At 42.2% G+C, this 19,639-nt stretch overlaps 1 protein-coding gene across 1 annotated transcript; it reads left to right on the forward strand.

Moving 5' to 3' along the window:
- Positions 1-12,598: 12,598 nt before the first annotated feature.
- LOC133421770 (neurogenic differentiation factor 2-like) lies at positions 12,599-17,054 on the forward strand. The gene is made up of 3 exons (XM_061711532.1): positions 12,599-12,704; positions 12,827-13,035; positions 15,269-17,054. The coding sequence occupies exon 3, from the start codon at positions 15,276-15,278 to the stop codon at positions 16,341-16,343; it is 1,068 nt and encodes a 355-aa protein (XP_061567516.1). The 5' UTR covers positions 12,599-12,704; positions 12,827-13,035; positions 15,269-15,275; the 3' UTR covers positions 16,344-17,054.
- Positions 17,055-19,639: the final 2,585 nt, after the last annotated feature.

The following is a 19,639-nucleotide window of genomic DNA, read 5'->3' on the forward strand; positions in this document are numbered from 1 at the left end:
GGGGCCAGTCGCCCAAATGAGGCGGACACATCGGAGGTATAGGGAGGGGTCAGAGCAAAGGGGGAGGAGAGAAAAAAAAGGGTTAGGAGGGGGAGCTGCCGTCTTTTCTTTCTTTTTTTTTGAAACCTATCTAAGCTGAGGTTGATTTGTAATCAGAAAAAAAAAGAAATTATAATCCCATCACATCAGCTGAGCCTCTTTTGGCCTCTATTTGTGAATGAGAGATTTATGTCGGGAAGGGGAGGGGGGCAAAGAGGGATAAACAGGAGGACAGCATTGCAGAACGGATGCAGAGGAGATATACTATACGGTCCTCCAGCAGCAACTGACATCAGTAGAGTTATGACAGACTGTTGGACACATTTTGCTGTCAGCAAAAGTGTCCGTCATTGTCATGAAGAAATGCTCGTCAACAAGTTCCCTAAACCTGACAGCAATGGAAAGAAGAAAACCAGTGAGCTGATCCCAAAAAGGGATTTCTCTCTTTTTTTGCCAGAGCATTGGTTTTTGCCAGGAGAAATGTGAAAATAAGGAGCAATCCTCTTTACCCTTCTGCTCTGGGATTCAGCACGACTTTCATGGCCTTGCTGTTATTTCACTCGCATGGCACAGGGATTTGGACAGTGCAGAGCAGTGGATTTGGCCTGAGGGGAGAGTTGAGCTTTGACATGGGCTGGAACGCAGGGAGGTAGCGCAGTGACGGCCAGGGAGGAGGAAGAGGAGGAGGAAGACTATAGGTGGCTAGAAGGACTTTGTGGGCAGAATATGGAAGGTCAAAGTAGATAGGCTGCTCTGGGACTGCATCTGCCGTCTAAGCGGTCTGGAATAAAGAACAATCTGTGCGTTTATCCTCCCGGTTAGAGCAGACAGACTATACTGTGATGTTGTGGGCCCTATGTGCAGGAATAGATCAGGGATGGAGTTTTTTTTTTTGCAGGATTATTTAACTCAACAAAGCCAGTCTGTTCAAAAGCACCAAAACAAACACATATGCTCCACTTTTTCATGAAAATGAATTGTTGGCAAATACTGTACGTAAGACAAAACACGGACCAAGTAGTTGCTCAATGTTTCAAGAGAAATTAAACATTTTTCAGTTACTCGCTGCTATTTGATTGAGCTCAACAGCTGTTGCATAACTAAAATTGGGCAACTTTTCAAAGGAATGTGTGTTGAGCTCCGGGTAAGAATCCAGCTCACTACAAGCTGCAGCACTGCAGAATTTAATGAAGCCAGAGATTGGGTAATATCTTTCAAACAACAAGGCAATGGTTATTGAAAAGGCCAGCGTTTCAAGTGAGAAGAAGCAGTTTATAATTATTCATCAGTGACATCTCAGCGTCTTTAGGCCCCGGCAGTCTGAAAGAAAAGCAGCTTTAGTGGTCTGAACCAGGTAAATGGTCTACTTTTGTCGTTTACCTGGTTGGCTTTGGGTATGGGGTGTGTTGCATCTTTAGTTTATTTCCATTTCAGTTTCAGTGTAAAATGTAGCCTATTCGTTTTTTTTAGTGAAACTAATTTGCTGTAAACATGTGCAAACACGTCAAGATGGAAAACAAATGTCAAGTACAGACTGATCAAGTGCAACACTGGCAGGCTATAAACAAGAATATCAGCTGCAATCTGAAACTGTAATATAAGATAAGGTGTTCAGTCTTGAAAAAAAAGGAGTATTTATGTTGTTAAGATGTTAAAAGACCTCATAAATCAGGTGAACTCACAGCAGGTTTCGAGGTGTTCAGGATTTTGTCAGGTAAGAAATTTAACTAACTGTTATTCATACACAGAAAAAACCATTAACACATAGAATATCTTCACAGCAGGTTGCTATAGAAAATATCAGTCAACCTTTTTTCATTTAAGGTTGATTGAAAACAGAGACATCATGCTGCATGACACACCAGCTGGATTAAAGCTCCAGCAAATCAGATTTAGGCTGCCAGTAAATCAGATTTTTTTATATATATTTCAGACAACACATTCTGCTTTTGGATAAATCCAACAATATTTACTCCTGAGAGCTGACTGGCCTGTCAGCTTGCCGTCATCTCCTCTCAGAAACGCTGACAAACAACGCAATATCAAAGCAGGAAACAGCGAAAGTGCATCAAATCTTACAAACGAGACCACCCTCCCTCTTTGGCTGCGTGGATTACAAGAGAGACAAATTGTCAAGTAAGCTTTCAAATCCATTACACAGACGTGTCAGAGCAGCCAGGCATTTTCAAATCCCCAGGCTGTCTGTCATATTAACAAAATAACTCCATAGCTGACACACTGACAAGTACAAATATCTCTAATTAGAAATCAAATGGATGTTCCTGAGTATATGACATTGTTTGAGCATTAAGAGATTAACAAATAATAGCTGAGCGTGGCATTGTAAATGCCCCAATTCTGAGCTTGTGGGTTGATTTGCTAATATTTGTTCTGTTATTTTTTGGCTATGCTGTTACATAATATCTGTGAATCCACCTGCCACCTATTAAAGGGGCTGAATACCCCCTGGGGCAATATTTATTTGTTCCTACCGCTAGTTAACTTGGATATGTTATTTGTTGTCATGGTGCTTGCTGTTCACAAATATTAGCTAAATGTTATGCACCCCCACCCCTCCTGCTTTTAAAAATTTTTATACAGTACTTCAGTACTTGTGTTTATGCATTTTCTTTCAGGCGTGTTATAAAACCCCTGTTTTGGCAGAACCAGAGGAAAAACCTACTCAAGATAGATCACAGCAGGCTTGATGATCACTCCAGCTGCAACGCAAGCAGGGACAAGCTGTACAAAATGTGTGACATGGGCACTGTACAGTCTCCCTCGCTCACACACACACACACACACACAGACTGGAGAAAATCCAAGCCAGCTCCAAACACAGATTGGAAAAAAGCATGTAATTCTATCTTGTCCTAAACAGAGCATCTTATACCATGTGACGGTGAGTGGCGCGAGAGCTGACAAAAATCTCCCTGTTATGAAAGTAATTCACAGGGACCTTAGACCCCTCTACAGATGATACCCGAACTCCTACAGAGACCAGATGCATTCTGGGTATGAATTCTGAATAAAAGAAAGAAAGAAAGAAACCTCTCAGACAGCAATCATTATTATTACCGTCCGTCCGCCCTTCAGCGCAGTATAATTATCTCTACCTGCTGAATCCTCTTGCAGTGGTAGGCTGCTACATTTGCAAGGCATCTCAGGGACAAAACAAATCTCTGTAAAAGTTGTAATATTCCACTAATCATGAGAGGCTTTGTGCAGCCTAACAGGTGGTAATTCTGCAGAGAGAGAACCCGCCTGTCAGTCATCACATGGCTTGACTCCACGCTCGTCCTCCATCATCCAATTACACATCATACCCCTGCACAATAAACACGTTATGTTCGCATGAAGAGCCACAGTCAGGTTCACCTGGGAAAGCTGCACTTCCCAGCACATGCTGCACCGCCTGCAGGGTGCTCCTGAAAAAACACATGGGCACCACCTACTGGTCAGAACAAGTCATTACAACTTTTACGCACTTATACCCGTCTTATTTCCTCTGTTCCATATTTAATCTATCTTTCAGTTTAACTTTTTACATCAGTTCACTTCAGATCAGGCCAGCTGACAGTCTTGCCTGGGCCCCGGACAAAATAATCTAAGATGGGCCCCCCTGCGCCCGGATCTCTCCTCCTCTTCCTCTCCTCTCCCTCTGCTCTTCAGGTTTTTATACAAGCTAATGGACGTTAACATTAGAGATAGCCCGTTAGGTTAAGTTACAAGGTTGGTAAACGTTGGCTGCGCTGTTTCTTACCTTGCTCTACGCTGACTTTATTAATTCCAGCTTCACCGTCACCACCCTTTTTAAAATATTTGTGTAGAGAATCTCTGAGGCCTCTATTTTCTTCTTCTTTTCTTCTTCTCTTTTCTCTTCTTTTCTGAGCACCGGACTTGTGCAGACTGGACATTTTGACCATTCTAATGGTTGAATTAAATGATAACATCAAATTTTGATCAGCGGCCAAAACATTTTTGTGTTGGGGGTTCTTGACCACAAGGACAATTAGGAAGAAAACAAATAACAAGCTTTTATGTAACCCAAATACTACATATTTTTTCCACAAATAGGCATATTTTGAAACATTTTGAAAAATGATTCCATAATTTAATGAGAATTAAAAATATATATATATTATTATTTTTATTTTTTTTCAGTTCTGGACCCCCCCCCCCCCCCCCTCACAGACTCTCAAGATGGAAACCAGAAAAACAATCACAGGCATGAACAAAGGTCAGTGTATCTTTTGGTCATTGGATTTTTCCATCATGAGTGGGAATCAAAAAACAAAAAACGATTGGTTTATTTGATTTTCCTTTTAAAACAAAAAACAAATATTGAATTACACTGCATTTTTTCTTTTTTTGTGTTAATAGGATTTAACAAAGATTCAAAATACGCTTTAATTTTCGTTTTCTATTTCATATAAGAAAAATGAAATCACTAGTCAACAGGAACGAAAAAACGAACCAAAAACAACCGTTTATTCATATTTGTGCACCGGAAGCTGGCATTTACAAAGCAAGCGCGCGAATGAGCTGTTCTTTACCAACCAAGAGCGCAGTTGAGGCAGTTATGCCGTCTTTCATTGATTAGAAAAAAAAAATCAGTGTTACAACTTTTCTTTTCACTACTATTAGGCTACGAACATGACATGTCCTTTTGACGAGGATCCAATTGGTGGAGCATTAATCCACAGAGAATTTAATATAGTCTTACGTTGAGAGCTGATCATTAGACCACGCATAGGCCTAGATGTATTATCATATTTAGTAAAAAATCTACTTTAAATTATGTAATTGATTACAATCACTTCTTGTGAGTAAATACTTTTGTTTGGACTTTTAAACGTCTGTAGGCTCTGCTAATTCTCTCTCTCTCTCTCTCTCTCTCTCTCTCTCTCTCTCTCTCTCTCTCTCTCTCTCTCTCAGACTTCCTTAAAAATTATTCATAGCCTAATATAGCCCATTATATTATCTTATAAGCTATTAGGGCCTGTATATTTCGTTGTCTGTGTTGTTTTTATCTGTGCTTTTTAAAAAATCTGTTTTTGAAGTGCCTTGCAAACTTAGAAAAGTTCTATGACAATAGAGTTTATTATTTTCATTTTATCACCATCTTGTCATTTTGTGGGTAAAAAAGCCAAAGTTAATTTTATTTTACCTTTTGGTCTAATAGATGTATTATTATTGTTGTTGCTGTTCTTCTTTATTTTGTATGGATAGATATTTATCTCGGCGTTTTTCCTGTGTGTGTTTCTTGTTTCAAGTGGTAATTGATGCGCGCTGAGTGACCGTTTACTATTTAGGCCACTCAGTGTCAGACCTGAGCCAGAATTTATGAATGAAGATTGAATGACACAATGAGTGACGTGTTTTTCCACCTACATGAACTGTCCTCTTCTGCTGTCTGACAGTTAACCTGATGAAGGTCACAGCCTACCCAAACGTTGTAACAATTATAGCACGACCTTCGGCATAATGGACTGTCGGCATATTGTAGCCTATTCTAGTTTTTTTTTATTATTATTATTTTTCTGTGCTTTTCACGACCCTTCTCCCGGTAGAAACATGGAGGCTGCAGTGGAAATCATGAATGACCGTCTTGACATTGTTGTAGCTGCAAATGCATGTAGTTCAAATCCATCAGAAGAGTGAACTTTCACATGATATTGAGATGCTAACATGCAGCAGCCTGTGTAAAGAACATTTTTCTATCTTTTAACAAGCTTTAGAACTGACGTCAGCCCATTATCCCCACAACAAATGACAGTCCCGTTGCTGCTTTGACCTGGTGTTTACTGTTGCTATGACAACTGTAGCTACATCTGGGGGCGTAATGTCAGTAAATACGAGTAAAATACATGCCTCGCGTATAGTGTGAATGCACCGCAGAAAACACAGGGGGGGGGGAATAGTAGCCTAGAGTGGCTGGCTCGAGTGGGACAGGGTGGTACAGAACAACTTCCCCTGGAGAGAATTGTCACAGGAATGCCTGTCAAATATCCAGAACTAAGTTCACTCGGTTGTAAATGCCAGCTTCCGGTGCACGAATATGAATAAACGGTTGTTTTTGGTTCGTTTTTTCGTTCCTGTTGACTAGTGATTTCATTTTTCTTATATGAAATAGAAAACGAAAATAAAAGCGTATTTTGAATCTTTGTTAAATCATATTAACACAGAAAAAGAAAAAATGCAGTGTAATTCAATATTTGTTTTTTGTTTTAAAAGGAAAATCAAATAAACCAATCGTTTTTTGTTTTTTGATTCCCACTCATGATGGAAAAATCCAATGACCAAAAGATACACTGACCCACAAAGAAGAAATATACATGAAGGGAAGCAGAAGTTATAAGAAGTCTGCTGAAGTTTAACACAATTAATACCAGTCTTTTTAAATTAATTATAAATATGCCTATCTTTAAATTTGCTAACATCCAGTTTGCAAGCAAACCAAAATTGAATTATATTTATTAATTTTATGTTATTTTTTTTAAATATAGTTGGGCAAAATAGTTTTTAGTTGAACTATTTTTAGTTTTTAATCTTTTGTTTCATATCTTATCTCCCGAGGGTTTTGCTTATTTGATCCCCTAGCCAGATAGTAGACTCCAACAGTTTTGTTATCTCTGTGAATTACTCACAGGCACATGACATCCTTTCATGCAGCCAAAAGTATTTACTTTTGCTTGTTTTCTTTTCTTTTCCTTTTCCATTTTTTTATGATGGTGCTTGTGTTCCCTGTTTACTGTTGGTTCACAGTTCAAGCTTTGTCCTGCATTCAACGATCAGTAAACATACTGTTCATCTTGTCAAGGACCACTAAAGCCCGGGGCGTCCTCAGTAAAAGGACCAGTGGAAAAGAAAGAGAACTTGATGGGACTGTGATTCAATTTCACTCCCTCCACAGCTGTCTGCACAGCAAAACATGTAATAAGTTTGGAGGTAGAACAAATCCAGTGTATAAAAGGGTTTTTTGGGGGTTGTGAGTGGCATTTTTAACAAAAAATAATAATATGAATGATATGGATGTTTTTGTTATCACAGCTCCTCAGAGGGCACAGTAGAGAGGACTGTATGACATGATCTTTCTTTAAAATAGACATGTGATGCCTTTTTTTCAAAAGCTGATAAAAGTTCCTGAGGCCTGACTGAAATGTCCATGGCAGGCTTTGCTGAAAATAATAACAGTAAATAATTCACAAGAGTCCTCTTCCAATCCAAGCCTTCAAAAGTGTGCCCAGCTGACTTTAGGGGGTGTAGTCCACCTACTCACTCAACTCCACCCCCTCTTGTGTAGGACTCACTAACAGCTTTGCTCCACCCATCTCTAAAGTTCAGGAAAGTACAGAATTACATGAATGTACTGGCGATAAAGATGGGGGGAATGGAAATGTCCACTCTGCTGTGGGCCTGTAACACCCACGCAACCTGTTTTCAGAGGGCAACAGACACAGTGCCAGGCGCTGAAAAGTTTGTTTTTCTTTACATAACCTGTGCCCTGTAGAGAAATATTACATTCATGCACATCAGAATCAGAATCCGCTTTATTGGCCAAGTTTGAACATGCCAGACAGGGAATTTGACTCCGGTCATTTCGCTCACTGAACCCAGATTTAAATAGTAGCAAACAGTAATGGAAATAAAGTTGGTCAAGTGAGACTGAGAACATTTCATTTAAATGACTGAAAGCACTCCCAGGTCTCAGATCAGTTTAATTATATAAAAAAAACTACTGCACACTCAACGTTGTAAAAAACAAAAAAGGTAAACGTTGATCTTCATTGATGCGTACCAGCAGATGGCAGCCTTTTGCTGCATTTGGCTTTTTAAAAGGCTCAACCCATGTGGAAGGGAGGAAGAGCTTCCCTATTTGGGTTTGCAACAGAAACTGAGGTGCTTGTCTAAGACGAAGCCAAGTTTAGCACTTGTCATTAATGAGGGACTCTTAGATGGACAAATCACTCTCAGACAGACCCAGCAGTCGGCTGTTCCAGAGAAAGTGATGGAGAGGATGAAAGAAAAATGGAATGGGCATGATGACCCTGAAAAGGTGAGTATGGTCTTTTTAAAACTTTTATGTGATGATTTCAGTGAGCCCTAGATAAGATGTGAGAATAACACGTGTTTCTATGGGGTACTGAGGAGTAAAGTAGAGAGTGGAGTGCTGGAGATGTAGCAGGTGGAGAACATGGTGAAGGCAGAGACGGAGGAGGACATGGCAGTAGGGCAGTGATTTAATTAGCACCCTCTACCCCCTCCAGCCCTTCACTCATAGCATCAATAATGCATGTCCCCTTGTTTCCACTGCCATAATTAATCCTCTCTTACTATAATTAAAAGCCAAAAATCCCACAAGATGGTTCAGCTTGGCCAAGCAAGGGGTAAGGTTGGCACAGGAACTGATGAAAAACTCCAGAGCTTCACGCTCACCCGTGGACCGACAGACTGACGGACAGACACGCTGACAGAGAGATCAACTGTGGAGCAAACTATCACACACCCGAAGCTGAAACGCGAGAGAAAAATGTGACATGCAGCAAAGGAAGTGAATGAATCTGAGAGGCTGAGCCGCTCCTTGAAATGCTAGCGCTTGTGAATGAGAGGGAAAGTGAGGAAAGAGCCAGCCAAGCACAACCCCAGAAAAGGAGGACGGATGCACAAGCGTAGACACACACACACATACTTACAGGAGCATCCTGTTCCCAGATGAGGTTTGTCTCTGTTGCAGCCAAGCCAGACAAGAGGGAGAGGTGGAGCTTTCTGATGCTGCAATTAGGACCACACTGTCTGGGCAAGCAAATGAGAATGAATATTTTAGTCCGGAGATCTCCACGGGTACCTACATGTATGGTGGAGGCCTGGCACACCTACCGGCACACACACGCAGACAGACACGCAGTTTATCGAGGCTGCCAGAATTATTCACCTCCCAATCGCAGATGCCACAATTATCACATCAGTATCGCTGCGCAAATGGTGCCAACTGTTGTGCTCGTTGAGCTATTGTACAAGGTTTACAGTATAGGAGCATAAATATGCATCAGTAGATGCAGTCGGAGTGTCTAGTTCAGGGGTCGGCAACCCAAAATGTTGAAAGAGCCATATTGGACCAAAAACACAAAAAACGAATATGTCTGGAGCCGCAATGAATGAAAAATGAAAAGTCTTGTATCAGCCTTAGAATGAAGACAACACATGCTGCATTTTTCTATATTAGTTATAACTTGGGGAAGATTTTTTTTTCATTATGCACTTCGAGAAAAAAGTCGAAATGTCGAGAAAAAAGGCGAAATGTCAAGATTAATTTTGAAGTACAATCTTGAGAAAAAAGTCGAAATGTCAAGAAAAAAGTCGAAATGTTGAGAAAAAAGTCAAAATTTTGGGAAAAAAGTCGAAATGTCGAGAAAAAAGTCAAAATGTTGAGAAAAAAGTCAAAATGTTGAGAAAAAAGCTGGAATGTCGAGAAAAAACTCGAAATGTCGAGAAAAAAGTCAAAATGTTGAGAAAAAAGCTGGAATGTCAAGAAAAAAGTCAAAATGTTGAGAAAAAAGCTGGAATGTCGAGAAAAAAGTCGAAATGTCGAGAAAAAAGTCAAAATTTCGAGAAAAAAGTTAAAAAGTCGAAATGTCGAGATTAAAAAGAAGAAAGAAAAGAAAAAAGAAAAAAAGAGAAATAAAGGAAAAAAAGAAGAAAAAAGGAAAAAAAGAAAAAAAAAAGAAAAAATGAAGAAAAAAAGGAAGAAAAAAAAAGGTCAAACATTTTTGAAAAAGCTCCAGGAGCCACTAGGGCGGCGCTAAAGAGCCGCATGCGGCTCTAGAGCCGCGGGTTGCCGACCCCTGGTCTAGCTGGTGCGTTCTCCTTTGTGGAAATAGGTACAATGAGATCCAAGCCTGGCCACCTGCCAGGAAACGGCACAGTTGGAGGAGCAGAGGTCACCTCTCAGTCTTAGTGTCTCCTCCTCCTCCTCCTCCTCCGCCTCCGCTCGCCCGGTCGCCTCCTCAGAAGCTCTGCAGGTCCTGCTCACATGCAGCACACATATGTAGGACTGTACAGTGGGAGCTCTCCCTCTGGTGCGGGTTCATTGTGGATGCCCCGCGCAGCCCTCCTCCTGCCCCGCCGTACTCGGCCCCATCTCCACTTGATTTATCGCCCTAAAATACCACTGCACTAATTAGTCAAGTAATTAATTAATAGGCATTTGCATTTGTGCATACGCAATTAGGGGACTGGAGAGAGGAGAGTGCAGATGGGGTCCGGGAGTCTGGTGCTGAGAGTGGGGGTGGGGGTGGGTCCCAGTGTGTGTGTCTGCATCTCATATTAGAGCCAGCAGAAGTTCGTACCGTTTCCAGGAAGACAAGTGAAGTGCAGGTCATCACCTCACGTCTGACAGTTAAAAAAAAAAAAAAAGGTGTGGCTTGATGACATTGAAATGCCATTAAGTGCCATCTAACAGCAGAGGAAGAAGAGTGATTGAGCATTTCACAACTTCAAGGGGAAAGAGCTTCAACATTACATTTTGATTACACGCATTTATTCTGTGCAAAGGAGCCCAGCAGGTGGCCCTTACTCAGACTAATCCCAACACAAACCAGATGTAAAGTCATTCTAAAATGCCATAATTCCAAACAAGCTCTCCTCTGGCGTTTTAATATCAGATCAAAGCCTCCCTGATCGCCGTCGCCTTGAGCCCAGCGCTGGCGGAGGCACGGCTGTTGACATTTACCATTTATTTTGGCAAGGTGACCTGAAGGTTGTTTGGGACTTGTTGAGATGTAACCCCGCCCCCCCTTTTCCCCACATCTGACTGACCGCAGCTCGTCCACCACCCAGCCCTTCCACGGCACAGCTGAGGTAGGATAGGGCACCGACTTGGCTGGTGGTGAAGCTTGATGCCCCTCTGCACACGCACACACACATGCTGACACAATCACACCACCGTGGTTTGGGGAAGCGCCAGGTTATCATCCCCTAATCCCATTAGGGATGAGACACATTAGTGAATGTGCAGCACCACGGCTCCCTTGCCACAGCTGCCACACTACTGCTGACCCGACGGATGACTCCCCGCCACCTCCAAAACAGCTCCTGAGTCGTGTCCGTGGAGGAGAGGTAGGGGTGATCCAGACCCAAGGACATGATGAGCCTCCATCAGCTATTTCTCATCCTCCAGGTCCCCGTCCTGTCAGCCTAGTTGGGTCTCTTTGTGCCAACTTGGACTTGGTGGTCATCAAGCTCATTTCACCCACATTAACTTCACTAATGTCCACTAAATAGAGAGATCTCTGGGCTGGGCTGGACACAAAGCAGCAGATCTGACATACAGGAGGGACCGGGGATGCTGGGGAAGAGGAATTCTTGCATCTCCTCCACTCGTGTGCCAACATGCCTCCCCTCCTAAATCCTGGGCACCTCTGCCAGCTCCAACCAGCATCAATTCCCTGTCATCCACTGCTACACCCCCTCTTCCTACTCATTTTTCATACATCCCTAGTGGGCCTGCACACCTGGGTCTCACACTGATGCTCTCCCCTGCAGGCGCCCCTCGCTCAGCTTTGCATGCAGAAAACACAAGCTGCAGACCTCGGACACAGCTATCAGCAAACATTTCATGTTCACACACACGCAAACCACCGATCCTATATAAAACTATATGTGATAATAGGATTCATTTGATGATCTGGCAAGTGGGTTATCTGCAGCCAGGGCTGAGTCGGGAAAAGTCAGAACAAATCACAATTGGTTTTGGTTGCCGTTCCTCTGAATACATGGAAGCATAATTTGATCCAATTAGGTAAATAAATAAACAATATGCCTTCTGTTCCGCGGCCTTAATGCACTTATAATGCATCCCCATCCCCCTGCCCCCACTCAGGCATGAACCAGAGATGTGGTGAAGGGTAAACCACGTTTGCCCACTGTTCATTTGGAGAAGAGTTAATTGCTTGTAATTTCATAAGAGGCTTAATACAGTATTGTTGGCTCTTTCCACGCTGATAACTTGAACATGAGGATGATTGATTGTTTGTTTAGATGATGTTATCGTGGCGCCTTGGCTGCAGATCTTAGCTTATTTACGGTATTGTTACTTAAACATATTTTAGACACCTCATGGGAGATGAATAAACACGGCTTGTACTCAGATTTCGTTTGAGTATGCATTGACCTCGCCGTGCCTATTTGTCTGTATTTACTCTATATCGTTTTGGGTGCGCGCTGGGATAATTGCGCAACTCCCCTCTCGATTGTTGGCTCTAAACTCTCGAGTTTGGCAGGTAAATAAGAAAATTTGATTTGAAAAGTGGCCTACATGTCTCGAAGCAGCAGCACAGGTCAACAATGATGAGTTTTGTTGTTCCTCCATTTTATTCTCTCCCTCTCATTCTGTTTTTCCTCCTTTTTTTCTGGCTGTGTGAGCGCTAACGCGGTGACAGATGGCGGAGCCCTCCTCCTCCTCCTCCTCCTCCTCCTCCTACCTCCTCCACCACCACCTCATCCTCCTCCTCTCTCTCCTTCTCCCTTTCTCTCTGTGCGTCTCTCTTCCCCCGGGAGGGCAAATCTCGACGAATGCGGGCGCATGTCAATCACCGGGCTCTCATGTGATGGCTCTTGCCGGTGACGTGCCAGCCATATGGGCGCTGGCATCACAGCCTTAGCTGGTATGTAACCCCGGTAGCTCACGGTTGCTATACACACAAACACACACACACACACGCAGAGACACTCACGCACACATACATTAATGCTCACGTACTCTCTCACACATATACGCGCGGACAAGACGCCTGCGCTCCGGTTTGTTGGAGTGCGTGCCGGTGGAGGAGGACACTGACCTGCATCAGCATCAGCATCAGCACCAGCATCAGCATCAGCATCAGCACCGCTGCGCCTCCTGCACTTGTGCGCTCCAGTCCCTGAAGATGGTCTGAACTAAAGAGACTTGCTCTTTTTTTTCTCGCCTTCCGTCCGCTGTGAAGAGCGTGAGCCGAGGTAAGTTGGAACAGCTTTAAAATAAATTAATCGGACGCTGAAGGGCCGGTCTAAAATGGAGGGAAGAAATTAATGTAATTAACAGATTAAAATGCGCATTTTTTTTTATCTTTGACCTAACATGGATACATGGACGCTTTCGGAATTTAAAGCAAATGCAACCCCGCTCCTTATCATTTGCAACGTATGGGGAATCTTTTGGAATCGATCCATAAACACAGGCAATAATCGCCTTCTCCCGTTTGACTTTGCACTAATAGGTTCGCAAATGGCAAGGTTCTGGAGGTGCACTTTAAATCCCAGTCGAACCAACCTGGCACACAGATCTGCATTAGGCATATTCGTGTTTAGTCATTTCATCAGATTTTACAGGGAAAGCTTGTTCACTATCGCCCTGTCTCTCGTTTTGTGTGTGTGCGCGCCTGTGTGTGTGTGTGTGTGTGTGTGTGTGTGTGTGTCTCTGAGTGCCCTTCAACTTCTGACATCCAAAATCTACCTTTAAAGGTATTTGCACCACTAACTGGAATAAAATGCCACGCGTCTCCTTGTCCCGGCTTCACTCCTCTTGCAGGGTTTTTATGGAGCAGCCCCTAAATGCAGCGCATAGATTGTGAATAGATCCAATCGGACACTGATTTGATTAAAAGATCCATGTTTGGAGCTCAAGTGCAACGAATTAAAGACAACAAAGGTTTCAATTAGGAATTTCCGAGGGAGATTTCAAGATCAGCTCTGCTGCCTTAACCAAGGACGTCCTCGAGCCTAATGGGAGATTTATTGATGATTTTGTCGATGATTCGCACGTTCAGTCTCGGAGCAAATGAAAGGGTGGGACAATGCCATCGCCTGTGACAGGCAGTCTGCAGCGTGATTTATCTCTGTTTGTCCACTTTTATCCTCAGCCATCTCTGTCGACATAATGTTGTTGAAAGCACACAGGAATGGACCGTGTTTTTTTTTCTCTCTCTTTTTTTTTCTGGGGTGCATTTCACGAGTTGCGGTTTTATTTTTTAACAAGGACTAAAACGATACAAGCCACTTCCATTTGTAAAGGCTTATCCTTTGACTAAAAAATGCTTTGAAATCACGCACTCGTGCATACCGAATTATGTGTGAAATCTATTTCGTGTAAGCTGCACGGTCTGTTAATTAAACGTTGTTGTGGGATTTTTTTTTTCTTTTAATTGAGTAAACCTCCTGAGCCTGAAATTTAAAAACTAGATTTTGCCCCTGGCACACCCCCCGAGATAATTAACCAACCGTCACAGCCTACCTAAGCACGGGTTGCCAGTCTTTCTGCAGCAGCACTATAATAATGGCAGAGAAGTGAAACATGTTCAGATGAAAGCCTCAAAGATCACTTCGGTTTTCACTCCTTTTTCTCACTGATGGGAATATATTTGCAAATCAAGTGGTAGGTGATTGATTTATTGTCCTTTTTTTTACTTTCACGGTAGTTAATTGTCAATATGCATTGTTATATGCAAATGTTTTTCATGCAATTTCCACAAAAAAGTACAATATGTAATGTTTTACTTTTTTTCTGGAAATTGCATTAAAACATTAGCTTTTTTCTAGCCATCCCCTTTTTTGACTATATCTGGAAAGCTTTGTGTTTATTATTTTCTCAACGTTCTTATCTTGAGTTTATTTAATAATCAAGGGGGGGATTTAAGCGGAGCACATATCAGTGAAATAAAACCCCTTTCTGCCTGCTCCGAGGGGAGCTGCGCGCCGTGGATGAATAGTGCTGGAATGCAGCCAGAAGTCTATATGGGCGTCAGGAGGAGTGAAAGTGGGGGCCCCCATGGGACCTGTAATGTGGCCCCTGCCGCTGGGACCCGCTGCGAGAGGACGCGACAGGGCACACGGATGACAGCAGGGAATTAAATGGGTATCCGTCTGCTGTAACCCAGCGGAGAGCTTTCAGGATGGATTATTTTTATTTTTCCAAATTTGCAATTTTTTGGTGGGTTTCTTTTTTAGGGAGGCAAAAAAACGATTAATTTTTTTCAAATTAATCTTCCAATCTTCACACACTTTCACACACATACTCTCTCTCACACACACAAGCACACACACGTGTGTGTGCGTGTGCATATATGGTGCACAATAATTGTAATTCTGTTATGGGATCATAATAAACACATGTTAAGCCCGTTTATTGTGCAGCCTGGGACTATATTTTCTTTAGGCCTCTAATTTTCGATTTTCTTTCCCCTTCTCCCTTTAGAGCCAGAATGTTAACCAGGCTTTTCAGTGACCCTTCGCTGCTTCCCGACGTCCAGAAATACTCTGCCTGGGCGGAAGACAGCGACGACGACGACGACGACGACAAAGTCAAAGATGATGACATGGACCTGCAGGACGACATGGACTCCTCCGACCTGAGAGGAGACAGTCGGACGCAGTCCGAGCACGCCGGAGAAGACGACGAGGACGACGATGCGGAGGAAGAGGACGACGGGGAGGACACAGAGGGGGACAGGCCCAAGAAAAGGGGCCCCAAGAAGCGCAAAATGACTCCGGCGCGCATTGAGCGCTCCAAGATGCGGCGGATAAAGGCGAACGCCCGAGAACGGACCCGCATGCACGACCTGAACTCTGCGCTCGACAATCTGCGTAAAGTGGTGCCCTGTTACTCCAAAACGCAAAAACTGTCCAAAATAGAGACGCTGCGGTTGGCCAAAAACTACATCTGGGCCCTGTCGGAGATATTGCGCTCTGGGAAAAGGCCCGACCTCGTGTCTTATGTCCAGACACTGTGCAAGGGGCTGTCCCAGCCCACCACCAACCTGGTGGCGGGCTGTCTGCAGCTCAACTCCCGCAACTTCCTCACTGAGCAGCAGTGTCAGGACGGCGGCAGGTACGGCTCCGGCTCCTTCTCCATGCATTCCTACCCGTACCAGTGCGCGCGTCTGTCCAGCCCCCACTGCCCGCCGGGCTCCAACTCCCACCCGCTGAGGACGCACGGTTATTACGACTCGGTGTACGGTGGGAGCGGATCCCCGGAGTATAACAGTCCTGAATACGAGGGACCTGTCAGTCCACCTCTCTGCATCAATGGAAACTTTTCCCTAAAGCACCAAGGCCCCGCGTCCCCCGAAAACGAGAAGGGGTACCACTACTCTATGCATTACTCCGGCCTGCCCGGCTCCAGGCCCTCCGGGGCCCACAACCTGGTGTTTGGCTCCTCAGGGCCCCGGAGCGGCATTCACTCTGAGAACGTCCTGCCTTACCACGACATGCACTTACACCACGAAAGGGCCCCCGTGTATGATGAACTGAACGCATTTTTTCACAATTAAACGACAAGATCATCATGCGTCATCTTAAGAATCTAACCACAAATCACTTTGGAGGAAGCTGACCCACCAAGATTGAGGCATTCTGGAAAGGTCTCTCACTCGTTGTCATTAGTGGTTATGATTTTATTTGCTCAGTCTTAAGTCTGTGTTGCTGTAGTCAGGGATGCAATGGAGGGTTTCCCACCTCACCCATCATGTTATTTTGCGCAATAAAAGCTTTCATCGTTAAAGGGATTCAATACACAAATCCTACCTGTGAATTTTTGGATTTGTCTGTGAAGAAGAGGATTCAGAGTTCTTAATATTTTTTCACGTGTGATTTGTGTTTGCATTGGTGGTAGTTTGCATTATGATGGGGGGACGTGAAGGTTTACCGAGTCTTGTTAGATTACATGACCGGCTACAGCTGACATGGTGGTGGGGAATTACAAATGTTTGAAGGACATTAAAAAAATGCAAATTATATTAACCTAAATGTGAACATGGGATTTAAAAGTGGTTTTCGTAAATACATGAATCTAAAAGAATGGCAGGGAGGAAATGTGGTAGTTGGGTTGTTTTCAAGTCATTGGCTCGTCAGAATATCAGTAGTTTCGCATCTATGCAAAACCCAGTGAGACCATAAAGTGAGGCAGCAAGGCCCAGACACACGCCCGCGCACGAGCACGCGCAGAGCAATTAACACCCGTCAAATCAGACAAAGTTTTCACTCCTAAAATAAATATAAATACATCGGTAAAAAGAGGAAAACAAAAATACACTGGAATCACACATTTCTTTTTATATGTTAACTATTATTTATGTATATTCTGTTACTTTTTCTCATTGAGCCATTGCACTGTATTTGGATTTCTGGATCAACTTTAATTTTGGATCAATATTTTCTTTTTGCAATTTGGTATGCCAAACCAGATTATTATTATTATTATTATTATTATTATTATTATTATTATTATTATTATTATTATTATTATTATTATTATTATTATTATTATTATTATTATTAGTAGTAGTATTATTATTATTATTATTATTATTATTATTATTATTATTATTGCACGTACTTATTGTATTGTTTTGTAGTTAATGTTAATAGTCTACGAAAATGAAGGGAAACCTGTGTTGATGGGCATTTTTTTCTTTCATAAAATCCAAGTATTTCAACTTTGTATTCAACCAACTGTGTGGTAAAATAAAATAATAAATACGACTTTCGTGATTGTGTTTTATATGCACTTGCTGAACATGAAGCAGTTTCCTATCAGAATGAAATTACTTTATTTTGTAAGAGAGGGGAAAGAAAGTCAGAGAAAGAAATCCCAAAACAGCGAGTCGAGTCTGACTGGGCTTGGTGCCAGAGTCTGCAGGAGGAGTCTGCAGGAGCCACTCGGTGCCTGGGGGAATCTCTCTCTCTCTCTCTCTCTCTCTCTCTCTCTCTCTCTCTCTCTCTCTCTCTCTCTCTCTCTCTCTCTCTCTCTCTCTCTCTCTCTCTCTCTCTCTCTCTCTCTCAAAATTACTTATTTATTTTTAGACTTGTCAAAAAGTAAAGATTTTCAAAGAAAAAGCTGAAAGTAAATGCTTACTTGAATTGACCTTAGGTCTTCAACAGATGAGAGAACATCTGGAGTTATTGACGATCAACAAGCTGAACCTTGGACGTCAATGTACCAAGAGGACAAATTCAATTATGCCAAGACGCTGGACCTTATGTGCCGTAACAGGGGTGTCTGATTTTTCTTTAATTTAATTTTTATTTCGTATTCATGGAGTTCTGACAGAGGGACAAAAGCTATCTAAGCACCACGGATAGCTCCTGGTGATGTGACAATTAAATTTGACATAACAGCATTTTTTTCAGCACGTTTTGCGAGATATTATTTATTTTAAGTTTATTTAAAAAGAGTAAACTAATTATGCAGTTTTTGCTTCAAACTAGGTCTCCTCCGTAACTGAGAGATAATTTAACAAGTCTCTTCACCAAAATAAAAGACCTGCAGTGGTTTATCAAAACTGTATTTGATGCTTCAATAGGCCTTCAAACGACAGTAAGTGACCTATATGAGTCTCTGTCAGGTAATTAATTCAGATCAATATAACGTCCGTAGTAATTTCTCAGGGAATCTTCTAGTCTTTCTTAAATAGACGGACATGTATTTTTGATACTGTTGGGATCCACACATGCGGCCCCAGCAGTGTAAAGGGCGGCCGTTGCCGCCTCGGCTGGTTTGGAGCGCTGCCCCGGGACCCATATGTTCCTAAAATGTTCTCTGTGTTTTCAGCACTGAAGCACACTGGCTTCTCATGGTGACGGTTGACAATACTGGCTGTAATATAAGTATCAATACCTGCAATGGAGGAACCCAGAATGATCCCTAATTTTAAATATAAAAAGATGATTTGCAATGCAGGAGGCCAAAAGACGTCTTTAAAGAGAAAGGATGTTCTTTTCTTAAATCACCGTTTAACCATTTTACTGACTTTTATTTAACAATTTTTATACACATTTACAAACATGTTCAATTTTACTGGTGTGCAAGCAGTTGTAATTTTTACAACTTTAACAAAATTGTACATTTCAAATACACAAAATAGAACTTAAATTAAATAATATATTAACAAAATGTTTGAAACAATGAACTGTGTAAAAATGACCACCTCTGGCATGTTTTGCAACGAAAAAGAAATCGCTTAGTTGACCAGGACCCCCTGGAAGAAGCGATCTTGTATCTCAATGGGACATTTCCTGGATAAATAAAGGCTAAATAAATAAATATAGAGCCTGATTTTGCTTCCTTTTCTCTATTGTTTTAAAGGAGGAACATATTTGTGTTGATTAAAACAATATAACACTTTTTAATGAATACATTTATTTTTACTTGCCCTTTGGATCACAACAATTTTATTCTAAGTATGAAAAAAGACCCCATTATTAAAATGTTGTAGATTAAAGGGCGTTTAACTCTATGTGGTAAAATTATCATTTTTGTACCCAGCTGTTAAAAAAGCTTAAGGATTCTCAGACCTGTGGCTTAAACATTTTCCTCCTTTGCATGGCCACACATGTTCCGTTTGGCAGACATGTACTCTTGTTGCGAATCAAAGCAGTAATCTTGCAGTGTTGGTTTAGTGGATGAAAAAAGAATGAACCACTAAAGAAGTTATTAGGCCCGCTTTGCGTCTCCTGCTACACTTTTATTAAGTTTTAGGCCCCTATATTGCTTCTGGCTTGATCAGCTAAAAAGAAAAAAAAAACTACATTAATTTCGAGGAGCCTGTCCAAAAAAATGATGCCCGCA

Source organism: Cololabis saira, chromosome 21 (genome assembly GCF_033807715.1).
Source record: "Cololabis saira isolate AMF1-May2022 chromosome 21, fColSai1.1, whole genome shotgun sequence".
NCBI lineage: Eukaryota > Metazoa > Chordata > Actinopteri > Beloniformes > Belonidae > Cololabis > Cololabis saira.